The sequence below is a fragment of the Gymnoscopelus braueri genome, assembly GCF_963280865.1.
Source record: "Gymnoscopelus braueri genome assembly, chromosome: 12".
NCBI lineage: Eukaryota > Metazoa > Chordata > Actinopteri > Myctophiformes > Myctophidae > Gymnoscopelus > Gymnoscopelus braueri.
The window spans coordinates 4609005-4634004 of record NC_137614.1 but is presented as its reverse complement, the minus strand read 5'-3'; the positions used below and the strand labels follow the sequence as shown (position 1 = coordinate 4634004).

General features: G+C 44.9%; 2 protein-coding genes across 8 annotated transcripts in view; one reads left to right on the top strand and one right to left on the bottom strand.

Moving 5' to 3' along the window:
- The window catches only part of nkain4 (sodium/potassium transporting ATPase interacting 4), a 280906-nt gene that overhangs the window by 173548 nt on the left and 82358 nt on the right, over positions 1 to 25000 (bottom strand). The window lies entirely within an intron of this gene.
- Positions 1 to 25000, top strand: part of LOC308097510 (uncharacterized protein) — a 124274-nt gene that overhangs the window by 58294 nt on the left and 40980 nt on the right. For 6 of the 7 annotated variants that reach the window (XR_013934216.1, XM_080445326.1, XM_080445325.1 and 3 more), the window contains exons 2-8: positions 2442 to 2777; positions 11158 to 11212; positions 11734 to 11824; positions 12857 to 13051; positions 14202 to 14530; positions 15945 to 16112; positions 18107 to 18268. Coding sequence is in view for 6 of the 7 variants with exons in the window: in XM_080445326.1 (XP_080301452.1) it covers positions 2677 to 2777; positions 11158 to 11212; positions 11734 to 11824; positions 12857 to 13051; positions 14202 to 14530; positions 15945 to 16112; positions 18107 to 18268 (1101 nt within the window). In the remaining variant the exon portion in view is untranslated. The remainder of the gene's footprint in view (positions 1 to 2441; positions 2778 to 11157; positions 11213 to 11733; positions 11825 to 12856; positions 13052 to 14201; positions 14531 to 15944; positions 16113 to 18106; positions 18269 to 25000) is intronic. The other variant, XM_080445327.1, reaches the window with a different exon arrangement.

Sequence of the window (25000 nt, the reverse complement as noted above, 5' to 3'; positions counted from 1 at the left end):
TACAAGCTCATAGCGCGGCCGCGCTATGAGCTTGTAGATCTGCTATTTTTGAATAGCCAAGAACTCTAAAAAATACACGGATGCGTTCCTGGTCTTAATGGGTTAATAGTCACTGACCACATTGCTGCAAGTGTGTTTGTGCTTATGAAGAAAGATATAGAAATACACTGATGTGTTGTACATGGCGCACGCCACACATGACATGCCCCCTAAATAGGGACGCCAGGGTGAAAGCTGGTTAATTAAAACCCAAATTAGCTTCATTAACGAGGCTAAGAATGGAAATGCAGGGCAGGGCGGCAGCATGGTGACTGTCACTCTGTCCAGGGACTCTCTCTCTCTCCTCTTGGTGGAACAGAAAGAGACAGACAGACGGCTGTGTCGCGGCTAGGGATGGGATTCCTGTAGGATTTTTACGTTTCCCATTCCTTAACGATTCCTATCATTAAAAAAATCTATATAATTTTGGCCTTCATTGGAATTTTTGATAAATAACTCTGGGTAAATAGGTAACTCTGAGAGTGTACAAATGGAACCAAATGGACCCTTACAGGTCTGTAACTCTGAGAGTGTACAAATGGAACCAAATGGACCCTTACAGGTCTGTAACTCTGAGAGTGTGCAAATGGAACCAAATGGACCTGTGGTCCTTGAAATTAAAAGGTTTTGAGAACCTCCGGTGTTGTAATAGTACTAGATTTTCAGGACGCTACGCCTTCAAACCTAGTCCTATGTTGCACAAATGAGGCAGCCCCAGGGGCCACGTTATAGGGGTCCCTGGTGTGGCTATTGTGATGGCAGACCCCTTGAACAGCTTTGGTGCCAAGTTTGTGCCGTCCGTTGACCCTCCAGGCCAGGGGTCTTCAACATATTTTTCCAGGCCATGGACCCCTTCGCTGAGCGAGAGATGAAGCAGGGACCCCCACTACATTGTTTACAATCGTGTTGCAGACTAAACTTTTCCATAGATTTCATAGATAGTTGGATTCATATTATAATGTGTATTTTCAGATAGTTAACCTTTCAAACCCTCAATATTTAGTCAACTTGACCGTTGGTACTTGGTCTGCTCTTTTTCCCCTCTACAGCAAATAGCAGATAACAGAAAATAGCAGATCTATAAGCTCCACAGGGGAGCTTGCAGATCTGCTATTTTTGGCTAATGTTCCCCATCACACAAACATATAGGATATCAGACGTGAAGTCCACGGGACCAGCTCTGACAGTGTGAAAAAAACGAAGAAAAAACGTGTGTGTGTGCGCGCGTGCGCGCGCGTGAGTGCGCAACATGTCAGCATACTTCTTCTCTTGCAAGAATTATAGTTCACGTTGCACAAGGCTTGCTAAGATGTAGGCCACCGCATCATGTGGGAAATATTGCAAATCATCACAGAGCAGTTTGCTCCGTTTCCTACCCGGACAGAAAGTCACATCTCCTGCAAGGAAATGAAACAATGCAACCGACCACATCGGTCGCATGCAGCGCTGCATGCCTCTCATGCAGCGCTGCATGAGAGGCATGCAGCGCTGCAGCCCAGGCCACCAACTACCTGAAATTCAAACCTGACTAACTGATCTACAAGCTCACAACGTGTGGAAATGTCACGTTTACTTCAGATCGATTATTAACGTTGCAGTACCGGGCAGAGACCTCTCATCTCCATATTCTAACTCTAAAGTGGAGTCCAGGGACCCTCAGGGATTCTTGAGGAGGGGGTTCTACTGTAACTCTGAGAGTGTACAAAAGGAACCTCTACAGGTGCATTTGGTTGGGGGTTCCTTGAAATTAAAAGGTTTGAGAACTGTCACAGTCACAGACTTTGTCTTGTCTAGGTCTTGTATTTCTAGTTTTCATGTTCTAGTTTTCATGGTTCTATGTTCATGTCCTCCCCAGCTGTGTCTCATTAGTAATCAGCCTCCATGTTATGTAGTCTTGTTCCCCAGTCAGTCCTAGTCGGGTCATTAACCGGTATTAAAACACCCAATCATGGGGTTTTAAGCACACTACCTGCCTGGCTGTCCTGCCTTTGGGTTCTCACCAACACACCAGTACGTGTGACAAGAAGCACCTTTTAGTTTTATGAAAAGCCTTCTGAAGGAGAAAGAGGTGTGATAGTGATATGAAACACGTGATGCTGCTGTCTGTGCATCTTTTATATCTGTCACTGTCAGGTGTTGCATTGTGTCTGTGCATCACTTCACCCAGGGAGTCAGAAATAGAATGATTTCACCAAGAGAGAAGAGACAGTGATAAGAAGCTGGAGGCAACACGCACGCACGCACGCACACACACACACACACAGCTTTCTGCTGCATGTGCTTCCTGTCATCTTTGCCTCTCATGTAACCATCATCTCTCTCTCTCTCTCTCTCTCTCTCTCTCTCTCTCTCTCTCTCTCTCTCTCTCTCTCTCTCTCTCTCTCTCTTTCTCCGCCCTTTAGGTTTTCCTGAGCAAACCTCAGACGGAGTGAGTGGGTGTGTGTGTGTGTGTGTGTGTGTGTGTGTGTGTGTGTGTGTGTGTGTGTGTGTGCGTGCGTGCGTGCGTGTGTGTGTGCGTGTGTGTGTGTGTGTGTGTGTGTGTACGTTTGTGTGTGTGTGTGTGTGTGTGTGTGTGTGTGTGTGTGTGTGTGTGTGTGTGTGTGTGTGTGTGTGTGTGTGTGTGTGTGTGTGTGTGTCATGGACTTTAAGGATAAAGTGTTGATCCTGGGAGCCATCGCCGCAGCCTCTGCCTTCGTCGTCACCATCTTCATCGTCCTCATCTGCGTGGGCTGCCAAAGGTGAGAGGTCACACAGGTCAACGGTCAGAGGTCATACAGATTGCCCTTGTTGCCTCGGTTCGGTTGTGACCTAAAACCGAACATCTGAAGATAAGAACACCTATCATCATGTTGAGTCACACACATTGTGGAGGATGCGACCGCTGTGAGCTTGTAGGTCTGCTACTTGCGCGCAGACACCATCAATTAGGCTCTATGCACAGCAGCCATATTGGAAAATAAATTAGGCCTTACTTCCTTCAATTAGGCCTTACTGCCGTCACAGGTGTTACCAATGATGCTAATGAAGGCTCTGTTCCATTCTGGTCAAACAGAGTCAGGGCGCTGATGTTGTGCATGTTGGCTCACTGTAAACACTCTGCTACACCAGTGGGTCTCAAAGTGTGGTCCAGGGACCCTCATGGTTCCTTGAGGGGGTTATAAATGGACCCTGAACGGGTGTGTAACTCTCAGAGTTATGGGGGGGGTCCTTTAAATTAAAAGCACCACTGTGCCACACTAAATGGAACTCGAAGTTGAGCCTTGCTTATAGAGCCCCGTAATTGCTAAATCCGCCCCTGTCTTCCATCAGCACTTTCCTGTGCATTACCCAGTCATTGTCATCTCCGGCACTCTTCTTCTTTTTTTGTATTCTCATCTAACTCTCTCCCTCCTCATTCGTTCTCTCTACTCCACCCTCTTCCCCCTTCCTTCATCCTGTCCATCCTCTTCATCTCTCATACCCCCCCCCCCCCCGCTCACTCGCACACTCGCTCGCTGCAGAAGCGGCGGCGATGAATGTTAACGTCAGCGCGTGTCAGATCAGATGAAACGCTCTGCTTCCAGGACCGGATTAAGTCAGCGGGGCCAAAGAGTCTCATACAGTATAAGTCAGACCTGGTTCAGTGTGGTCTCCTCCTCCTCAGGGCTCAGACTAAAGCAACGGAACAACCTGCGCTTTAAAAGCAGGATGAAAACATCCTAAGCACAGGCAGGAGTAATGGAACAGCCTGCAGGTTTTCTGTTTTTTTTTCCCCGCAGCCCTCCGGGGACCAATCAGGCGCTGCCCCCGCGGCTTTGTTGCCATGGGATACACACAGATAAGGATGTTGAGAAATGCCGTGCCCAGCGGGCGTCATGCATAACGATGTAACGGTGGAAGAAGTAGGCTACTCTGATTCTTTACTATAGTAAAAGTAGCAATACCACCATATACAAATACTCAGTAACAAGTAAAAAGCCTGTATTCAGAATTTGAGTAAAAGTATGTATTGGCATCAAATTGTACATAAAGTACTTTTTTCGATAATAGCCAGTCACTGGCTATTTTCAAATAAGTATGAAATAGGGCTTAGTTGGTTAATGTAGTGGGTTTTGTCATTATCTAAATCTGCAAAGAAAATAGTTACTAAAGTTTTAAATGGCGTCTGGGATGGTGTGGAGTATTAAAAAAATGGAAATACTCAAGTAAAGTAAAAAAAATACTTAAACATTTTACTTAAAGCGGTACTATGTAACCTTTTTAATTAATGAAATGTAATTTTGTCCAATATGTACGGACTGTATGGAAACGTATACAATGGGGGTGGTTGTATTTTGTCTCCCTGCTCTTCTATTGAGACATTTAGATTGTGTCAAAGCTCATGTCTCACCTCAGGATCTGACACGAATTTTGACCTGATGGTCAAGATTCAATTTATCCCCTGAGCAAGCTGGCAGGCTCTATTAGCTCAATGGTAAAAAATGTCAGAAACCGGGCGGGTTCAAATCCGGGGTAGAGCAGGAAAATGACGGTACTGTGCAGTACTTGAGTAAATGTACTTAGTTACTTTCCAGCACTGATAACGATGCAGTGTTGAGATGTAAAGGATCAAATATACAGTTAGGTTACCTGCCAGAGGTTGGTGTTCTGGAGCAAATCACAGTGCTCACAGCTTGTTTGGCTGAATGGCTCTTTGATATGTTTAAATTGGACAAGATCCTGGCCAGGAGAAAAGACACCACATGTACCTATTTAGGTATTTCCCATCATACATGGACCCCTAGCAGTGTGCTTATTCTGGGGTGAACGTTCGGAGCAAAAATATAGCCTATAACCTTACCTACAAACTCATAATCGGCTATTTTCAGCGAAGATACTGTATTTAGTGTACAGAGAAAAGAGGAGGGGCCTAGTAAAGAGCCCAGGGGGACTCCAGTCAACCAATGGCTCTTTTCGAGCCGTTGGTTTTGGCCGTGCTCAGGAGGAGGTACTGAGTCTGAGTTCTGGGAACCCACAACACAAAACATGTACTAAAAAAACAAAGCAAAGTCCTCAAAATAAAAAAGATCTACAAGCTCACAACGCATATCAGAATCAGAATCAGAATCAGTTTTATTGTCACATCACAGGTTTACAAGGTAAAGAAGTGGGTGAAATTCGTTTTTGTACATAGTTCCCATCGCAACGTTAATTTCCATAGAAAGAAGAGGGGGGGGGGGGAGAAGAAGAGGGGTGGGGGGCAAGTGGGAAGGAGATCAAAAACAAGAGAGCAACAGAAGGCCAGACAAGTTATCTACATATTTACAAAGTACCTGAGATAATAAAAAACTAAGGTGCCTGAGCATAGCAGCAATGTATGTATACTGTGCATGTTATACTTATACTGTGCATGATATACATATGGACGTTAACACAGTGGGTGCCAGAGGTTTATTAAAATATTATACGTTGAGTGCCTGCATTTCTTCCATCCACTTGCGTTATACGTTTCGTGCTGTAGAAGCCCCGACGCGGAAGTGCATGTAAACAAAGCGTGCGTGCGAGACGGCGGAGGGTCCCGACTAACGCCTGGAACAATAATATTTCTAACGCGATCCTCCATTGCAGCGTGATCGCCGATCGAAAACGGCTCGTTTTCACCACATTAAAAAGAAATGGAGATATTAAGCTTTTAGTCAAGGAGATAACATTGAAAACGCCGACCGGAAGGATTTTTGACATGGAGCCAGATCCAGCCTCTTCTTCTCAGAAACTCCTTGGGTGATGTCAAAGTTTCGTTTTAGCGCCCCACGTGGCCCACATGTATAAAAATAGAATTGGGTCAAAAACGGTCCGGACCGTTTTCGGCACTTCTCGTTTGGATCCTCAAAAACGGTCCGGACCGTTTTTGGCATTCAATGTGTTAAGGTGCTTAGAGAAAAAAAAGCACAATAAAAAAGACAAAAAAGTCAGTGCGTTATACATGGGATTAAGGTGCAAAAGGTCAGTGCGTGTCCACCTAGGGTGGACTGACCCTAGTATAATCCGCAAGTAGCTCCATGAGGGAGTGCAGCAAAAAAGTCATTTGTACCTGGTGTAGTCCACAGGTGTGTCCGAGGGGGAGCTAAGTCCAAGTCATTGTCCCTGGTATAATCCACAGGTGTGTTCAGGAAGAGCCAGAAAGGTTTTGCACTGCCTGCTGTCAGGCTGCTGAGCAAGGCTTATGCCTCATTCAGCATCCTGACAGCAGCCGGGTTAAAACTACACCAGTACCTGGTGGTGGAACTCTTGATACTGCGATAGAGCCCCTTGCCCGGTCGCGGTCGTTGTAGGGGTTTGAACAGTCTGTGACTTGGGTGGTGCTTGTCCTTGATGATGCGCTTGGCTTTGACCACGCACCGCTTTTTGTACAGTTCCTGGAGCGCTGGGAGCTCGATTCCCATTATCCGCTCTGCCGATCGCACTACTCGCTGTAGGCTGATCTTTTCTCGGGCAGTGCAGTTCCCGTACCAGGCCGTGACACAGCCTGTTAGGATGCCTTCAACCGAACTGTTGTAATACAGCCTGAGGATGCGACGTCCTACTCCGAGCTTCTTCAGGCGGCGGAGCCAGTACAGTCGCTGCTGAGCCTTTTTCCTCACGTGTGTGGTGTGCGTCTCCCATTTGAGGTCCTCCTCGATGTGTACTCCGAGGAACTTGAACTCGCTGACCCTTTCCACTGCAGCACCGTCGATGAGGATGGGCGCATGGTCTCTCCGCGGCCTCCTGAAGTCCACGATCAGTTCTTTGGTCTTGTCGACGTTAAGAGAGAGGTTGTTCTCCCTGCACCAGCGTGCCAGTGAGTTGATCTCCTCTCTATAGTCAGACTCGTCGTTGTTGACGATTCGGCCTATCACTGTCGTGTCGTCCGCGTACTTTATGATGGTGTTGGAGACATGTGTGGCTGTGCAGTCATACGTGTACAGGGAGTAGAGGAGAGGGCTCAGCACGCATCCCTGGGGTGCTCCGGTGTTGAGGGTCAGGGGGTCGGATGTGATGCTGCCCATTCTCACCACCTGATGTCGGTTGGACAAGAAGTCCTGTATCCAGTCGCACATGCTCGGGTGTAGCCCTAGGTCTCTGAGCTTTTTGTCAAGTATTGCTGGGACAATGGTGTTGAATGCTGAGCTGTAGTCCACGAACAGCATACGTACATATTTGTCCTTCAGCAGCTTGTTGTCCATGTGCGAGAGGACGGTGTGGAGAGCCATGGCAATAGCGTCGTCGGTGGATCTGTTTTTGCGGTATGCATACTGCCACGGATCCAGCGAGGCAGGTAGCGTGGAGCTGATGTATTCCCTCACCAGTTTCTCAGCATATGGCTTTGTAACGCGTTGTGGCATGTTGTGAGGTTGCCTTTCACTTATTATGACGTTTTTTTTAATGATGTACTGCAGTGGTTCTCAACCTTTTCAGGCCGCGACCCCCCCCCCCAAAATATTCATAATTGAACTGGGGACCCACCACCCTGACAGGCACTTGTTGTTGAGGCATTACATTTAGTTTGACTCGGTTCCACAGATAAATATTGTGAAAATTGCAGATCTACAAGCTCCACAACCCCTCTTGTTGCGAGGCATTGTGAGCTATTTTCACAATTTTTGCCTCTTTCTTATATTATTTGACAATTTGGTCAATGTTTGACCAGTCTTTATATGATGATAATACTACTACTAAGTTAATTACTTTTGATGCAGTAATGGTCTTTTACTTTTCTTTCTTAGGTATTACAAAGGTCTTAAAAGTCCAATTGTCACTTCATTGTCATCTGGGGACCCCTCCAAAAACATGTGGGGACCCCCCTGGGGGTCCCGACCCACAGGTTGAGAACCACTGATGTACTGTACCTGTCCCTCCAGGGGTGGATCTATATTGTAAATGTAAAAAAAAATCGGATTCAGCAAAGTTTCAGGTTATGGAATGATCTGGGTTTACCCTTCATAGCCGAAAAAAAATAAATATATTATATACTGTATAAGTATATTTAGGGGCGGCAGTGGCTCAGGGGTAGAGTGGCCGGTAGAGACGGCCGGATGGGAAACGTGAGGTTCTCAGTTCGATCCCGGGCTCCCCCAGAGTCAGTGTCGAAGTGTCCTTGAGCAAGACGCCGAACGTGGACGGTTGCATGGTTTTCTCCACCATGTATGGGTGAATGTAATGCACAATCTATGTAAAGAGCTTTGGATAAAAGCGCTATATAAATATGCACCATTTACCATTTATATACAGTAGGGTTTATTTGGTTAAATACCCTTCAGTGATTCTTTCAGAAGTTAGGATTCATGGTTGACAACAATGATAGACCATCCTCTCTCCATTCCTATCTCTACCTCCCTGTCTCTCTGTCTCTCTCCATCAATTTACTCCAACTCTTGTCTGCTGCTATACCACCTGGGTCCTGTTATGATGCAGACAGCTCCCTAGGGGGAGCCCTTCTTCCAGGTCTTTCTCACGCTTCTCCCATGGGTGCTCATAATAAGAGGCTTCAGCGTGCGTGAGGAGGACAGAACTCTCTCTCTCTCTCTTGGGGATTGAAGCAGAGAGAGAGCGGGGCGAGCTTCTCTATGAACCTCCTTATAACAGCCTGGTGTTGTCAGCATGATGTCTGTCTGTTACATGAGAGCTCCTTTTGCACATGAAAGCATTGCCAGGCAGCGAGGGTGTAAAGTAACTAAGTACAATTGCTCAAGTAGGCTACCGACCATCAATGGTGCAAAGTAACTAAGTACATTTACTCAAGTACTGTACTTAGTACAATTTTGAGGTATTTTTAACTTTACTGGAGTATTTCCAATTTTCAATACTTTTACTTCTACTCCACCACATCGCAGAGTCAAGTATTGTACTTTTACTCCACAAAATGTGTTTGAAAACTTTTGTTACTACGTACTAGATATAACTTATTATATCATAAAACATACATTAACCACTTCATCCCTATTTTATACATAGGCTATTTGAAAATAGCCGATCTACAAGCTCACAGCGTTTTGAGCTTGTAGATCTGCTATTTTCAAACATTTTAGTACTTTTACTTTTGGTACTTTAAGTATATACTTGAGTACAGTTGTGATACTTTTACTTCAACACGCACGATTTATACTTCTACTCCACCACATATCAGAGGCACATTTACTTTTTACTCCACTACAATTATTTGATGACTTTAGTTACTTTTTAGATTTAGATAATTATTAAAAAGAATATGCATTAACCAATTGACTCAATTAAGACACATTTTGAAAGAATTGAGTACTTCCACTTAAGTGCTGTAAGTACCAGGCTATTTTTATATTGTGGTATTTTTACTCAAGTAAAAAAAAATAGTACTTCTCGCACCACTGCTCCGGTTGTGTACATCAAAGCATTTAGTGATATGTACAGCAGTCAGTGTTTGTCTCTGAGTGGAAAAAGACAAAGAGGTAGATGAGGGTGGAACGATGTCCTCTCGCTATAACCTGCTGCAACGCTTACCTCAACGAATCTTCACCATATCAACAGTTCCCTATGGTTACCTATGAGCATCTCCAGGGAGCCAGGATGACGCATAGCAGCGCCACGCTGGATGTGTATCAACTTGGTTATCGTTGCTGTCGGGGGGGAGAAACCTCTTATATCCATATTCTAACTTTTGGGTTTTTTTACGAAGATTTACCTTTACCATATTGCATATAAAACCACGGCCCCTCAATAATAAACCAAGCAAAAGTTATCAGGGAATGTGTGATAATGGATGTGACATCATGGGACCTCCCGACAGAGACCATATCAACAGTTCCTTTTGGTTTCAAGCATCTCCGGGGAGCCAGAAGGATGCATAGCTCTCTGGATGTGTGTAGAGATACTAGAGAATGTGGGCTGATGTGAGGAAGAAGCACTCAAATGGAACGTTCTGAACCCCAGGCACTGTGCAGTAAAAATTACGATTTTGTGTGGTGGTGGGCAATAAAACACACACACACACACACACACACACACACGCACGCACGCACACACACACACACACACACACACACACACACACACACACACACACACACACACACACACACACACACACACACACACACACACACACACACACACACACACACACACACACACACACACACACACACACATATCATTGCTGTCGGGCAGAAACCTCTTATCTCCATATTCAAACTGTTTGTGTTTTTCATAAATTAACGTCCTACTTGATCATATACAGCGTCACACAGAAGCATCAAAAGTAGCAGATCTACAAGCTGGATCTGCTTGTAGATCTGCTTCTTTTGCTACTTTTGAATTTGAATCCTGAAAAGTAAGAGTTTTGGAAATATGAGGTTTCCACCCGATAGAGACGATGTGTTTTTATTACTATATCTACGTTTTAAGGACGGCACCATCTTATAAATGCCATTTTTGGGAGAAAACTTTAAACCCTAAACTTAAAGCCTGAGTTGGGTTAGCCTATTTATACCTATTTATACCTATTTATACCTATTTATACCTATTTATACCTATTCCCGGTGCGGGAATATTATTACAAAACCTTTCAGACCTACACGTATATATATACTACTTGAAAATAGACGATCTACAAGTTCACAACGCGTCGCAAACGCGTTGTGAACTTGTAGATCAGTAAAACATGTGAGTACTTCTTCCATCACTGGATATTTGGCTCGCACAAACACACGCACACACACACACACACACACACACACACACACACACACACACACACACACACACACACACACTCGCGCTCGCACACGCACGTGTGCACACACACACACACACACACACACACACACACACACACACACACGCACACGCACACACACCACCCACAAGTACAGTTCTTCACTGAAGGACGCCTTCACATTCCACAAAGAACTGAGTCACACTCTCTTATTTGTGAGAATTCTTATCAAGCAACAGATCTCTGTCCTGACCACAGTGTTGATAGAATCAGTCTGCTCTCTCTGTGTGTGTGTGTGTGTGTGTGTGTGTGTGTGTGTGTGTGTGTGTGTGTGTGTGTGTGTGTGTGTGTGTGTGTGTGTGTGTGTGTGTGTGTGTGTGTGTGTGTGTTGTCTTCTACTGACCTTCCTGTCATTGTTGACGTCTCGTCCTCAGAAAAAGCAAGAGCAAACACCCCCCTGCCGGGGAGAAGGGCACATCTGTAAATATGGTGAGATATCATTTCATTTATTCTGCCTCTCTCTCTCTCTCTCTCTCTCTCTCTCTCTCTCTCTCTCTCTCTCCCCCAGTTCTCCATTTCTGCCTCAATTGAGGAGATTTATATGCGCATGTTTGTGCACTTGTGAGTTGTGTGTGTGTGTGTGTGTGTGTGTGTGTGTGTGTGTGTGTGTGTGTGTGTGTGTGTGTGTGTGTGTGTGTGTGTGTGTGTGTGTGTGTGTGTGTGTGTGTGTGTGTGTGTGTGTGTTGGTGGGGGGGGCTGTCAATAAGCACATACAGTACATTCACATGCCATAAGCATGTTCTATAGGAATGGTCTATAAGCATATATGTTACAGTACGATTGGAAAATCAGTCAAATTGGAAAAAGGAGCACTCGTTTTTCGTACGTTTTGTAGTGCGGGTGGCGACGTCGCCAAAAACGAGTGCTCCTTGCGAAAATCTGACTGATTTTCCAAAGGGAGGCTACTGTATAACATATATATTTACATGCACTGTACATGCATTCAACAGCAAGGCACCCTTCGCCATCCTAATCTGAACTCCATGAGCAAATCTGACACCAGGCTTCATGAAATCAACCGCCTGCCCTGCAATGGAAACGGTAGGTATCACTGACCGTTGATGCGTTCATTTCTAGGAAGGAACTCTCGGGACCCAAACTTACAGTGATATTATTAATCAACCACTTCAGCCCAATTTCAAATATAGTGAAAATAGCATTTGTGAGCTTGTGGATTGGCTTTTTTCGAAAGATTTTGACAAATTTGGAAAACTTTAGAAAAGTCTTGTGAAATAGGACATTCTAATGAGTACTTTTTACTTTTGGTACTCTTAAGTATAGATGCCCATACTTTGGAATACAACACTTGTACCGGAGTATTTCTACATTGTGGTATTGCTACTTTTACTTGTCTTTACACAAATCCTCTCTTCTGGGAGTCAGGTGGTGTTTTGGGGGGGTCAAATACGTATCATCTTGGGGGTCCTCCTTGGCACGAAAACGTTTGAGAAGCACTGATTTAGAAGTAATTGTGTAGAATGGGCCTCAGGTCTCAGTGGATTATTAACCCTTTTAGACCGGGAACGCATCTGTGTCATTTTACATTTCTTTGGCTATTCAAAAATAGCAGATCTACAAGCTCATAGCACGGCACCGAGTGCCGCGCTATGAGCTTGTAGATCTGCTATTTTTGAATAAATCTTGAACATTTGTGCATATCTTTGAATATATATATATGTTTTAAGGCTGACATTTTTAACTCCGATGTGCGCTTCTGGGGGTCCCTGGAACAACATATTTTGAGATGGGGGTTCACGGATAAATACATATCATTTTGGGGGTCCTTGACATGGAAAAGTTGGAGCACCACTGATATAGCAACATACGTTTTTTTTTCAAAAAACTGTTAGGATTTAGAAGACATTTGTAGAATATATATTCAAAGATTTTCACTTTTTTTCAAAAATAGCAGATCTACAAGCTCATAGCACGGCACCGAGTGCCGCGCTATGAGCTTGTATATCTGCTATTTTTTAATAGCCCAAAGAACTCTAAAGTGACACTGATACGTTCCCGGTCTAAAAGGCTTAAGTAAAGTCCTTGTTCCACTGCTCTCTCTCTCTCTCTCTCCAGGTGTCCATAAGAACCGTCCTGCCAGCATGGACCTGTTGCTGCTGCACAGCCGTCGCTCCCAGCCAGACCTGAGGCCCCTGCATGGCCGCCAGCTGCCCCAGATCCCCACCAGCCCCATCGAGGGCCCCGGCCAGGGGCCTGGCCAGGGGCTCGGCCAGGGCCCACTCGGCCAGGGGCCCACCGCAGCAGTGGGAGGTGAGGATTATTACATAATCGCCTGATCCCAATTATAATAGTGCTAGTTATTAATATGTGGTCCTCACTCCAGTATTTGTCACTGTATATAAATATACATATACATATACATATACATATACATATACATATACATATACATATACATATACATTATACATATATATATACATTATACATATATATATACATATACACATACATATACATATACATATAGGCCTACATATACAGTAAAATGAGTTCTCTGCACTTAACCACTTAAACCCTCTTTGTAAAACAGACCTGAGTTGCAACTGTACAACATTTATTGGCAAAAAATATCCGATCTACAAGCTCTGTAACCAAGCTCAAGATCTGCTATTTTTGTTTCACCCCAGAAAAGGATTAGGGTTCGGTTAAGGCAATTCTTATTAATTAATATTTTGCAGAATAGTGTCCATTGATCTGTATAAAAACTGCTGGATGAAATGAAGAGAAACGCCATGTTTCTGTCTTTATTTCCAGGTCATTATCCACGCTCTTTGTTAACCATTTTCAACCTGCCGTTTAGGGCAAAACATAAACATGTATTCTTATATTTTCAAGATTTTTTTAAATATCACATCTACAAGCTCACAATGCGTGTGAGCTTATAGATCTGCTATTTCTGCTATTTCTGAGAGTGCACAATTATTAAGTGTATGGCCTGTTTTGTATGGACGCTCTGACCGTAGTAACATATTAATTTTGATTATTGGTACCGGCCATTATGTTTCATATCTTTATATATTTCAGTAAAAGGCCTTATTTGTCTACGTTATTAATGTCATCTCAAAATGTTTTGGTTTAACCCATTAAGACCTGGAACGCATCTGTGTAATTTTTAGATTTCTTTAGGCTATTCAAAAATAGCAGATATACAAGCTCATAGCGCGGCATGAGCTTGTAGATCTGCTATTTTGTAAAATTGTGAAAATGTGTGCAAATCTTTGAATTTATATATTTTTTAGGATTTAGAAAAAAATTATAATCGGCCTCAGGTCTTAATGGGTTAAAAGCATAAAAGGCAAACAGAAGTGTAATTTGTCCAAAAAACACAATCAAATCAATGATCACAATCATCTGTATGACAGTTAACCTCCACCTATAATGTTCATGACGGTGACAGTCCTAGGCGAGGGAGGGGGCGCGCCGTGCGGAGGAGGGGGCAGAGAAACCAGAGACCACACCTACACAGAGGTGGGCCTACGGAACAACCCCACGCCCTCCGCCTCGTCTCACTGCGCCGACGACGGCCTGTACGAGAGCGTGGGCGTCCGGCAGGGCGAGGCGCCGCCGGAGCCCCAAGTGCCCCCCGCCCCGCCCCCCACGTCGGCCAACGCCGGCAGGACCGCCCACAGTCCCCCCGCCCACAGTCCCCCCGCCCACAGCCCTCCCGCCCACATCCCCCCCGCGCAGGCTGGCGCCCCCCGCGCTGCTGGGAACGCCAACGGAAACGTATGTGTGCGTCCAAATGCAAAAAAACTAAAATAAAACAAAAAACTGTGGTTGAATGTAACTTAGTACAGTACGTAAAGGAGCACTTCACCCATTTTAAACCTTAAGTAAGTAAGTCGGTCGGAGAGGCTTATTGTCGGTATCAGGCAGAGCGCGGGAGTCTATCCCCGTTTCACAGTGCGCTAGAGTAGACCCCTGGGATATGGACCACTTACAACACCTACCATCAGCTCCCAGTACTTACAACAACACCTACCATCAGCTCCCAGTACTTACAACAACACCTACCATCAGCTCCCAGTACTTACAACAACATCTACCATCAGCTCCCAGTACTTACAACAACATCTACCATCAGCTCCCAGTACTTACAACAACACCTACCATCAGCTCCCAGTACTTACAACAACACCTACCATCAGCTCCCAGTACTTACAACAACATCTACCATCAGCTCCCAGTACTTACAACAACACCTACCATCAGCTCCCAGTACTTACAACAACACCTACCATCAGCTCCCAGTACTTACTGTACAACAACACCTAGCATCAGCTCCCAGTACTTATAACAACACCTAGCATCAGCTCCCAGTACTTATAACAACACCTAGCATCAGCTCCCAGTACTTATAACAACACCTACCATCAGCTCCCAGTACTTATAACAACACCTAGCATCAGCTCCCAGTACTTATAACAACACCTACCATCAGCTCCCAGTACTTATAACAACACCTAGCATCAGCTCCCAGTACTTACAACAACACCTACCATCAGCTCCCAGTACTTACAACAAGACCTACCATCAGTTCCCAGTACGTACCGCACGACTTGCCACACCCAAGCCGATTCGCTGAGTTGGCGGTGCCTCAGCATAGCAACCAATGACCTTGAGGCGCGTGCTCTACCGACTGAGCTACCCAGACACAAAAAACCTTTCCCTCATATAATTGGTCCTCACTAATGTTCATTATACAATGGCACCATTTTCTGACATCATCAATGGGGAATCCAAGCTAATAAAGACTGCAGGCGTTCTCTTCCCCGAAAGTTAGGATGCTAGAATAGAAGCCATTGTTCTTGCATTAAAAAAAGGAAGGAAAGAAAGAAATACAAATCTTGTCTGCAATGACCAACCCCGCCTACCATTGGAGTCACTGGTAGGCGGGTTGAGCATAAGTGAGGACCAATTATACGAAGATAGATGGTAAAATGGGTGAAGTGGTCCTTTAAGTAAATCAATCAGAGTACTTAATCCACTACTGGAATGTTGTGTTGTGCAATTTATACTTGATTTGAGTGTGTGTGTGTGTGTGTGTGTGTGTGTGTGTGTGTGTGTGTGTGTGTGTGTGTGTGTGTGTGTGTGCGTGTGCGTGCGTGTGTGTGTGTGTGCACGTATGCCCGTCACACAGCTTGGCAGAGGGAACGGCAGGGGGAACGGGGCCCTCAGGGGCCGAGGAGGTAACGGGGTCAATGGGGTCAACAAGGTGACCAGGTCCCCTCTGTCCTCGCTCCAATCCCTGACCAACCAGGACCCTGCGGCTACGGCGGAGTACGCCTCCATCCGCAAGGTCCGCAAGGTAACTGTGAGAAAACACCCATCCATCATCTATAGGCCAGGGGTGATGCAACTTTGATGATGGAAAGGGCCACTATATTTCCACACTCACTCCAGAGGGCCACATTGCATATACTGTCTGGCAGACACCTCTTATCTCCGTATTTTAATGTTTTTCGTAAATGAATGCCGCATTTGGCCATTCTATGTCACACAAAAGTAGCACCACGACGCGTTTTGAGCTTGTAGATCTGCTATTTTTGCTATATTTTTTATTGGAATCCTGAAAAGTTTTTTTTTTTTTATTATTTAATTTCAAATTTAGTTCAGGTTAGTCATACTTATGTAATCTTTTTTAGCTTAAATACAAATACATTGGACATAAAAAAGAAAAATAGAATTTTAATACTAGTCATTAAGCTACTAATTTAGACTAAAGTAATTAAAGCGGGTCATGTTTGCATGTTTAGAATTGTAACATAATAATGATATATATAATATATCAGTATTCTGATATTAACCTGTGGGCTGCATTAAGTGAAGGTGGGGGCCGCATGTGGCCCCCGGGTCGCCAGTTGCCCATGTATGATCTCTAGGCCACGTTTACACAGTAACGATCAGAACAGAAAACGACAAAGTGCTGTTGTGTTCTCACTTCTTATTCTGCGTTTACACATAGACGCAACGGTGATTGAAAACGCTGGAGTGTGCATGACAGGTGGCTAGGTGGCTAGCCGATCTACAAGCTCACAATGAGCTTGTAGATCTGCTAGATTTTTTTTGGGAAACTTGTGAGATGGGACTTTCTGCAGAATGAGTATACTTTCTACTTTTGATACTTTAAGTACATTTTAATACCAATACTTTTGTACTTTTACTTTTAACAGAGTATTTCTACATTGCAGCATTGATACTTTTACTTAAGTAAAACATGTGAGTACTTTTTCCACCACTGGTTCTACTTCCTCTCACAGCTGTTTACACCGATGTGGTAGCATACGCGACATGACGTTGTCACACGTTTTGCCGTTTCCCCCGTTTTGCCCATTTACGGAGATTTTCAAAGATTTCCACTCTGGAAGGGGGTTTCACTTTGTTGCGGTTTCAAACCCCCGAAAATGCCGTTGCCGTCTAAACGGACGCCGGACGGCACATCTGTTGTTTTCTCTAGAGACCGTTGTCGTCTAAACGGTCCCCTAGTGTGTTTTTTGTGGTTTTGTATAAGTGTTAAATAGCTCTATATTCTGATAGCAATCATAGACACAGGGTCTTCAATGATTTTCAGGCCAAGGACCCCCTAGCTGAGAACTTGTACTTGGTCTGCTCTTTTTGAGTGGTGCCAACCACCAACCACTCCTACATTTGACCGTGTGTGTGTGTGTGTGTGTCTGTCCGTCCGTCCGTCCGTCCGTCCGTCCGTCCGTCCGTCCGTCCGTCCGTATGTTGGCGGACGGCCTCAACATGTTTGTGTCTGACCTCAACAGCTGCAGCTGATTGCAACACAAAGATGCAACCAGTGACACTAATTAAACACAAACAGGAGCGCAACACATGCGCATAATGAACTCATCAAAGGCACCACTCACTTCACACTGGGTGTGATTTTTATTTCCCCTCTATCTACACCAAACCTCTTTGCCTTGCGCCGTGAGGCGTTGTAGTTCTGCTATTTTCAGCTAATGTTCCCCTCAGAAAAGGGATGCTGGGGTTCAAGTGGTTCAAGTGGTTAATGTTCAGTAACGGGGGTCTTTCCGTCAGGATGCCAATTTCATCCAATCAGGAGAGAGAACTCAAAGAGGATACAGAAACAAGTCCAATTGGATAAAAGTGTACTCTACTCCTATGTATTATTTTTATTTTGTATTACTGTAGGACAGTGCTTCTCAAACCTTTTCATCTCAAGGACCCCCAAATGTATATGCATTTGATTGCATTGCAGATTTAATTGTATTTTTGCTTCAGTCACTGGCAACGTTAAACCTTAATAACCTGCAGTCCTTCAATTGACCTCTGAAGGTGGACAAGGCGGCCAAGAAGGAGAACAGTGGCGTTGACATCCAGTCCGACAGCCAATCAAGTGTCGGCGACTCGCCCTCAGCTCCGCCTCCGCCCCTCCTTCGTGGTCAGGAGTTTCCACGGAAACCGCCGGAGCTGTTTCACCTGCACTCGTTCCCCAAGGTACACCCGGCCTTATAGCGTCTCCCAATCCACCGCAGTGCTTCTGTCGAGCGTCTATACCATTGGTTCTCAAAGTGGGGTCCGGGGACCCCCAGGGGTCCTTGAGGGAGTTCCAGGGGGTCCCCAGCTAAATAGGTAGTTAGGAACCAAATGGACCCTTATAAGTCTGTAACTCTGAGAGTGTTCAAATGGAACCAAATGGACCCTTATGGGTTAAATTAACATTGATTTTACAAAATAAATTGGGGGTCCCAGAGATAGAAATGCCATTAAATGGGGGTCCTTGAACTTAAAATGGTTGAAAATCACTGCTAGAGCCGTAAAAAGTCTTCTCTTATGGGGGTCCTTCATATATCTTTTTAAATGGCGGTCTGCGGGCTAATAAGTGTCAATTTGGGGGTCCTTGACATGAACAAGTTTGAGAACCACCGGTCTATACCAACACAATTGGCCCGTGTTCGGGGGAGGGAATGCCGGGCGGGGATAGAGTGATATTAGTCACTCCTACGGGCTGGGGGTGGCACCTGTCAACAGGGAGTGATGGGCGGGAGGAGTAGGACGGAGGTTCTACCTCCTCCCGGTTGGGGCTCCTCACTGGCAGGCGAGCCAGTAGCAGTGACAACACACACGTCAGAATCAGAATCAGTTTTATTGTCACATCACAGGTTTACAAGGTAAAAAAGTGGGTGAAATTCTTTTTTGTACATCGTTCCCATCGCAACGTTAGTTTCCATAGAAAGAAGAGGGGGGGGGGGAGAAGAAGAGGGTGGGGGGTAAGTGGGAAGGAGATCAAAACAAGAGAGCAACAGAAGGCCAGACAAGTTATCTACATATTTACAAATTACCTGAGATAATAAAAACTAAAAAAACTAAACAAAACTAAACTAAGGTGCCTGAGCATAGCAGCAATGTATTGTATACTATACAATACATTGCCGGTTAATGCGGGTCATTAACCGGAAACCTCTCGACAGGGTTGTTAAGATCAGTGGCAAGATCATTGGGAAGGACCAGGAGCCACTCAGCAGCATCCACAAGAAACGGACAGTAAAGAAGGCCTCTCAAATAGTTCAGGACAATACACACACACTTCATACACACTACAAACTGATGCCCTCAGGCCGTCGTTACAGAGCTTCGAAACTCTCAAAAAGGGGCTCAGATAGCTTTGTACCTACCTCCATCAGACTGCTGAACATCTAGGTCTGGTGGAGCCCCCCCCCCCTCCCTCCCTCAAACACGTTGACTATTCCACCTGATGGACGCTAGTAGTGTACACGCTAACACATGGGTTGCAATATAATATATAATTTTTTATCATGCTTTTAAGTTTTATCATGCTTTTAAGTAGTAGTTTTAAATGAACGTTGTGCCTTTTATAGTGACATAGGTATATATGTATTGACTATATGTATGTTTGTCTTTTAACCACTGCACAAACGAAGTTCCGAAAGGAAAATAAAGTTGTTTGAATTGAATTGAATACTGTGCATGTTATACTTATACTGTGCATGATAGACAATGGACGTTTACGTGCTTAGAGGAAAAGGAGCACAATAAAAAAGACCACAAAAAAAAGTCAGTGCGTTATACAAGGGATTAAGGTGCAAAAGGTCAGTGCGTGTCCACCTAGAGTGGACTGACCCTAGTATAATCCGCAAGTAGCTCCATGAGAGAGTGCAACAAAAAGTCATTTGTACCTGGTGTAGTCCACAGGTGTGTCCGAGGGGGGGCTAAAGTCCAAGTCATTGTCCCTGGTATAATCCACAGGTGTGTTCAGGAAGAGCCAGAAAAAAAAGTCTGCGCTGCCTGTTGTCAGGCTGCTGAACAAGGCCTATGCCTCATTCAGGCTTATTCCCCATTCAGCATTCTGACAGCAGCCGGATTGAAACTACACCAGTATCTGGTGGTGGAACTCTTGATACTGCGGTAGAGCCCCTTGCCCGGTCGCGGTCGTTGTAGGGGGTTGAACAGTCTGTGACTTGGGTGGTGCTTGTCCTTGATGATGCGCTTGGCTTTGAGCACGCACCGCTTTTTGTACAGTTCCTGGAGCGCTGGGAGCTCGATTCCCATTATCCGCTCTGCCGATCGCACTACTCGTTGTAGGCTGATCTTTTCTCGGGCAGTGCAGTTCCCGTACCAGGCCGTGACACAGCCTGTTAGGATGCCTTCGACAGAACTGTTGTAGTACAGCCTGAGGATGCGACGTCCTACTCCGAGCTTCTTCAGGCGGCGGAGCCAGTACAGTCGCTGCTGAGCCTTTTTCCTCATGTGTGTGGAGTGCGTCTCCCATTTGAGGTCCTCCTCGATGTGTACTCCGAGGAACTTGAACTCGCTGACCCTTTCCACTGCAGCACCGTCGATGAGGATGGGCGCATGGTCTCTCCGCGGCCTCCTGAAGTCCACGATCAGTTCTTTGGTCTTGTCGACGTTAAGAGAGAGGTTGTTCTCCCGGCACCAGCGTGCTAGAGATTTGATCTCCTCTCTGTAGTCAGACTCGTCGTTGTTGACGATTCGGCCTATCACTGTCGTGTCGTCCGCGTACTTTATGATGGTGTTGGAGACATGTGTGGCTATGCAGTCATACGTGTACAGGGAGTAGAGGAGGGGGCTCAGCACGCATCCCTGGGGTGCTCCGGTGTTGAGGGTCAGGGGGTCGGATGTGATGCTGCCCATTCTCACCACCTGATGTCGGTTGGACAAGAAGTCCTGTATCCAGTCGCACATGCTTGGGTGTAGCCCTAGGTCTCTGAGCTTTTTGTCAAGTATTGCTGGGACAATGGTGTTGAATGCTGAGCTGTAGTCCACGAACAGCATACGTACATATTTGTCCTTCAGCAGCTTGTTGTCCATGTGCGAGAGGACGGTGTGGAGAGCCATGGCAATAGCGTCGTCGGTGGATCTGTTTTTGCGGTATGCATACTGCCACGGATCCAGCGAGGCAGGTAGCGTGGAGCTGATATATTCCCTCACCAGTTTCTCGAAACACTTGCTGACGATCGGGGTGAGAGCAACAGGTCTCCAGTCGTTCAGGCATGTCACTTTGGCCTTTTTGGGAATGGGCACAATGGTTGACATTTTGAACCCTGCAGGGACCACAGCCAGGGAGAGGGAGAGGTTAGTGTGTGGGAAGGAATTAATTGGCATAATGACACGTGGTGTAATACAGAACTTAAGTGGTTAATCGCATTCATCGATTTAATCAGTTATGAAATAATCTATTCAAAACATTTCGTGTAGATACGTTGATATATAAGAGACAAAACTGCTTCTCAATTATTCGATTAACTACCTGGTTAATTACCTAGAGGATTTTTTGTTCCTTTTGCTGTTGGTAGTCATGGCTGCCAGTTCCCACCTGATGTTGTGTGGGAGTTCAGACTGCTCCATACCGTACTGAATAACTGATAGCTCGCATAGCGTCTTCAGGCTAGGACTTAAGTCTAGGATGCACAGGTCATTGGATGCGTTGCATCCCCCAAAGAGGATGACGCGATCTCCCACCATGCAACAGTCCATCCTATACGCTGGATTCGGTCCTTTCCCCTTTGTCTCAACCTTCTTCCAGGAGTTGGTCACTGGGTTGAATTTCCACAGATCATTGAAGGTCTGGTCCCAGCCACCAAATACGTACAGCTCTCCATTGTAGGCAAAGGCTGAATGACTGTAGCGTCCTGCTGGGAGAGGCCGTTCAGAGGGTGTGTCCAGCCAGCAGTTGGTCTCTGTGTCAAACACACTAATGTACTTGTAGCACTCCCTGACCCCTCCCCCAAATACAAACATCCTTGTCCCGATGATGGTGGCAGAGTGACCTAGTACAGAAGGTGGCTGTGTGCCTCTGGTGTTAATTAAAGCCCAGACCATTGTGGTGGTGTCCAACTTGTAGAAGTCATTAGTTAATCCAGTGTATATGTTGTCTCCGCCATAGACATACATGACCTTCCCCAAGACACAGGCTGAGTGGTAGACCCTCCTTTCTGGAACAGTCCCGGAAACCCTGGGTTTGAAGCATCTGTGGGTGTCAACATCAAATGCATAAAGCACGTCGCGGTAATAATACCCTCCCCAGATGTAGATGATATCTTCTATCAGCACAGCGCTGTGGCCCACACGCCTGGAGGGACCCCCAAGGTGGCGTTCTCTTCCCGTTGTCACCGGGGTCAACTTCCTCCTTCCTGTTGAAGTTTGGCCAATCCACCAGTTGGGTTGGCCAATTAAAGAAGCCGAGGACTGTTGATCTCCTACTATGGCAAATGGAATCCCCCCCCCGCGCTACACAGCATTGTTGACAAATCATTACTAATAATGCTACAGGCAGCTGGATGTGTTGGTATAAAAGTTGTTTATTTGAATGTGATTGAAATGATATATAGTGCCTTTCATGAACCCAAGGACGCGTTACATCAAAACAATGGACAACCAACAGACAGATAAACAAACAATCAAACAAAACAACAAACAACTATTTGCCATAAGCCTGAGAGAATAGTGTGTCTTTTCAAGGCAGCCTTGAAACAGTCCAGTGTTATGTTGGAGCATGGCGAAACCCTATTGGGAGAGAGTTCCACAGGGTGGGGGGGTGGGGGGTGGGGGGTGGCTGCCACACAGAAGGCTCTGTCCCCCCCAAGGTTCGCTTGCGTGTTTGGGGAATAGAGAGGAGGTCCGCAGGTTCCGCCAGGACAGGGTACGTTTATGGAGGAGGCCTGAGAGGTTCTGTGGAGCTACAGGGCGTTTTGACATTTGTAGGTGAGAAGGAGGAGTTTGTGATAGATGGGGAACTTAACCCATTAAGACCTGGGACGCATCTGTGTCACTTTTTGATTTGAGCTAAAAAAAACTTTATTTTACACTTTGGCTATTGAAAAAACGTGAAAATGAGTGCAAATCTTTGAATATATATTGTTTAAAGCGAACATTTTTAACTCTATTCTTTGCTTCTGGGGGTCCCTGGAACAAAATATTTTGAGATGGGGGTTGGCGGCCAAATACATATAATTTTGGGGGTCCTTGACATGAAAAAGTTTGAGCACCACTGATATAGAAACATACGTTTTTTTCAGAATACTGTTGGGATTTAGAAGACATTTTGTAGAATCAGCCTCAGGTCTTTAACAGGAAGCCAGTGCAGTTGGTTACGGGGTAGGGTTATGTAGTATATAACCAATGACGTTACTCAGCCTGACTGCAGGTCTGGGATGGACGTCAACAGAACATCAGCAGATTCAGCACGTCGTTAAACACATTAACACAGACGTCCCGAGTTCGGACACGTCATTATACTGTAGGTAGACATTTTTAAAGATTTTCCATTTTCACAACTAGCGGATGAGGTCAAAATTGTGTTTTGTGAGCTTGTAGATCGGCTATTTCTGCTATTTTTGGAAAATGTTGAAAGTGAAGCATACAGTTTAAGTGGTTAATTTAGGGTGCACGGCTGTAAGCATGTGTGCACAGCTCTCACTTCACGTGGTAAACATACTAAATATTAGTTTAGTTCAGTAGTTCTCAAACTATTAGTGCTCAAAGGAGAGAGAGACGGCCAATATGCAGCGTGTTTGTTACCAAGTTGCTTACTTCTAACCTAAAAGGTTGTCAGATACATTATTTAGTGTGCTGATTAAGTCTAGATGACCGTCTGGAGTCTGGACGTCATCGTGAATGAGATTCAAAACGGAGTAGTTCTGTAATTAAAATCAGGTGTGTTTGAAGGAACGTGCAGCTATGGGAATCCCACAGGTGAATGGAATCAAGATTCATTTATATTCATACGTGTCGGGTCTATCTATTCTACAGTATGTCATCACGCAGTACGTTTTTGTTCACAGGAAGTCATTAAGATTGGCCTTTTAGGGGATTTTGATATAAAAATACACAATTTCATTTCACTATACGTCTTTAAGCCCCCCAACAGCCTCCCTTTCAAAAACATTGCTTCCAGCGCCCCCCAATGTGTTCTGAACACCTGGCTGTACCGCCCCCCATTGAGAAACACTGCTAGGAATTGTTCACCCAAGAAATGACTTGTTTCTATGGTTTACTTACCATTCCTTAATGGTTAATGAAGAATCCAAAAATGAAGAAAATACTTGATGAATTGAAGTAAATCGGAGACCAAGATTAGTAAATTATCAATTATCTGTTTATTAACTCCAAAACGCAGCTCATAATGTTTTATCCATTCACTTTATTTACCTTTCCAAAATAAAACCGTTTAAGAAGAAAATACACTTTTTTTAAAACACAAACCACTGTCACTAAACACAACAGCACAACAATGATGACTGAATATTGAGATTGAACTTTTTAACAAAAAGAAATGTTGGTCTTAACCAAAATAATATCCCTTACAGCATGAGTCTTCAACAGGGGGGCCACGATCCGTAGGGGGTCCTCGGAGTTGCCAAATCTTTGTATGATAGGTATGATTGTTTTTTTTGTTTTTTTTTCACTTGAACCCTAGCATCCCTATTCTTAGGGGAACATTCACAGAACATAGCTGATCTACAAGCTCACAGCACAAAGTGTTGTGATCGTGTAGATCAGCTACTTTTGGAGAAGTGATTTGTGGTTTGTGGTTAAATATCTGACAATACACATTAACATGAATCCAACATAAGACTGTCAAGAATGTGTAAACAAACAAACAAACAAACAAACTAACAAACAAACAAACAAAAAACATGAATTTACATGATGATGCTAGTGCTGTCAAACAAGACTATGAAGCTATCT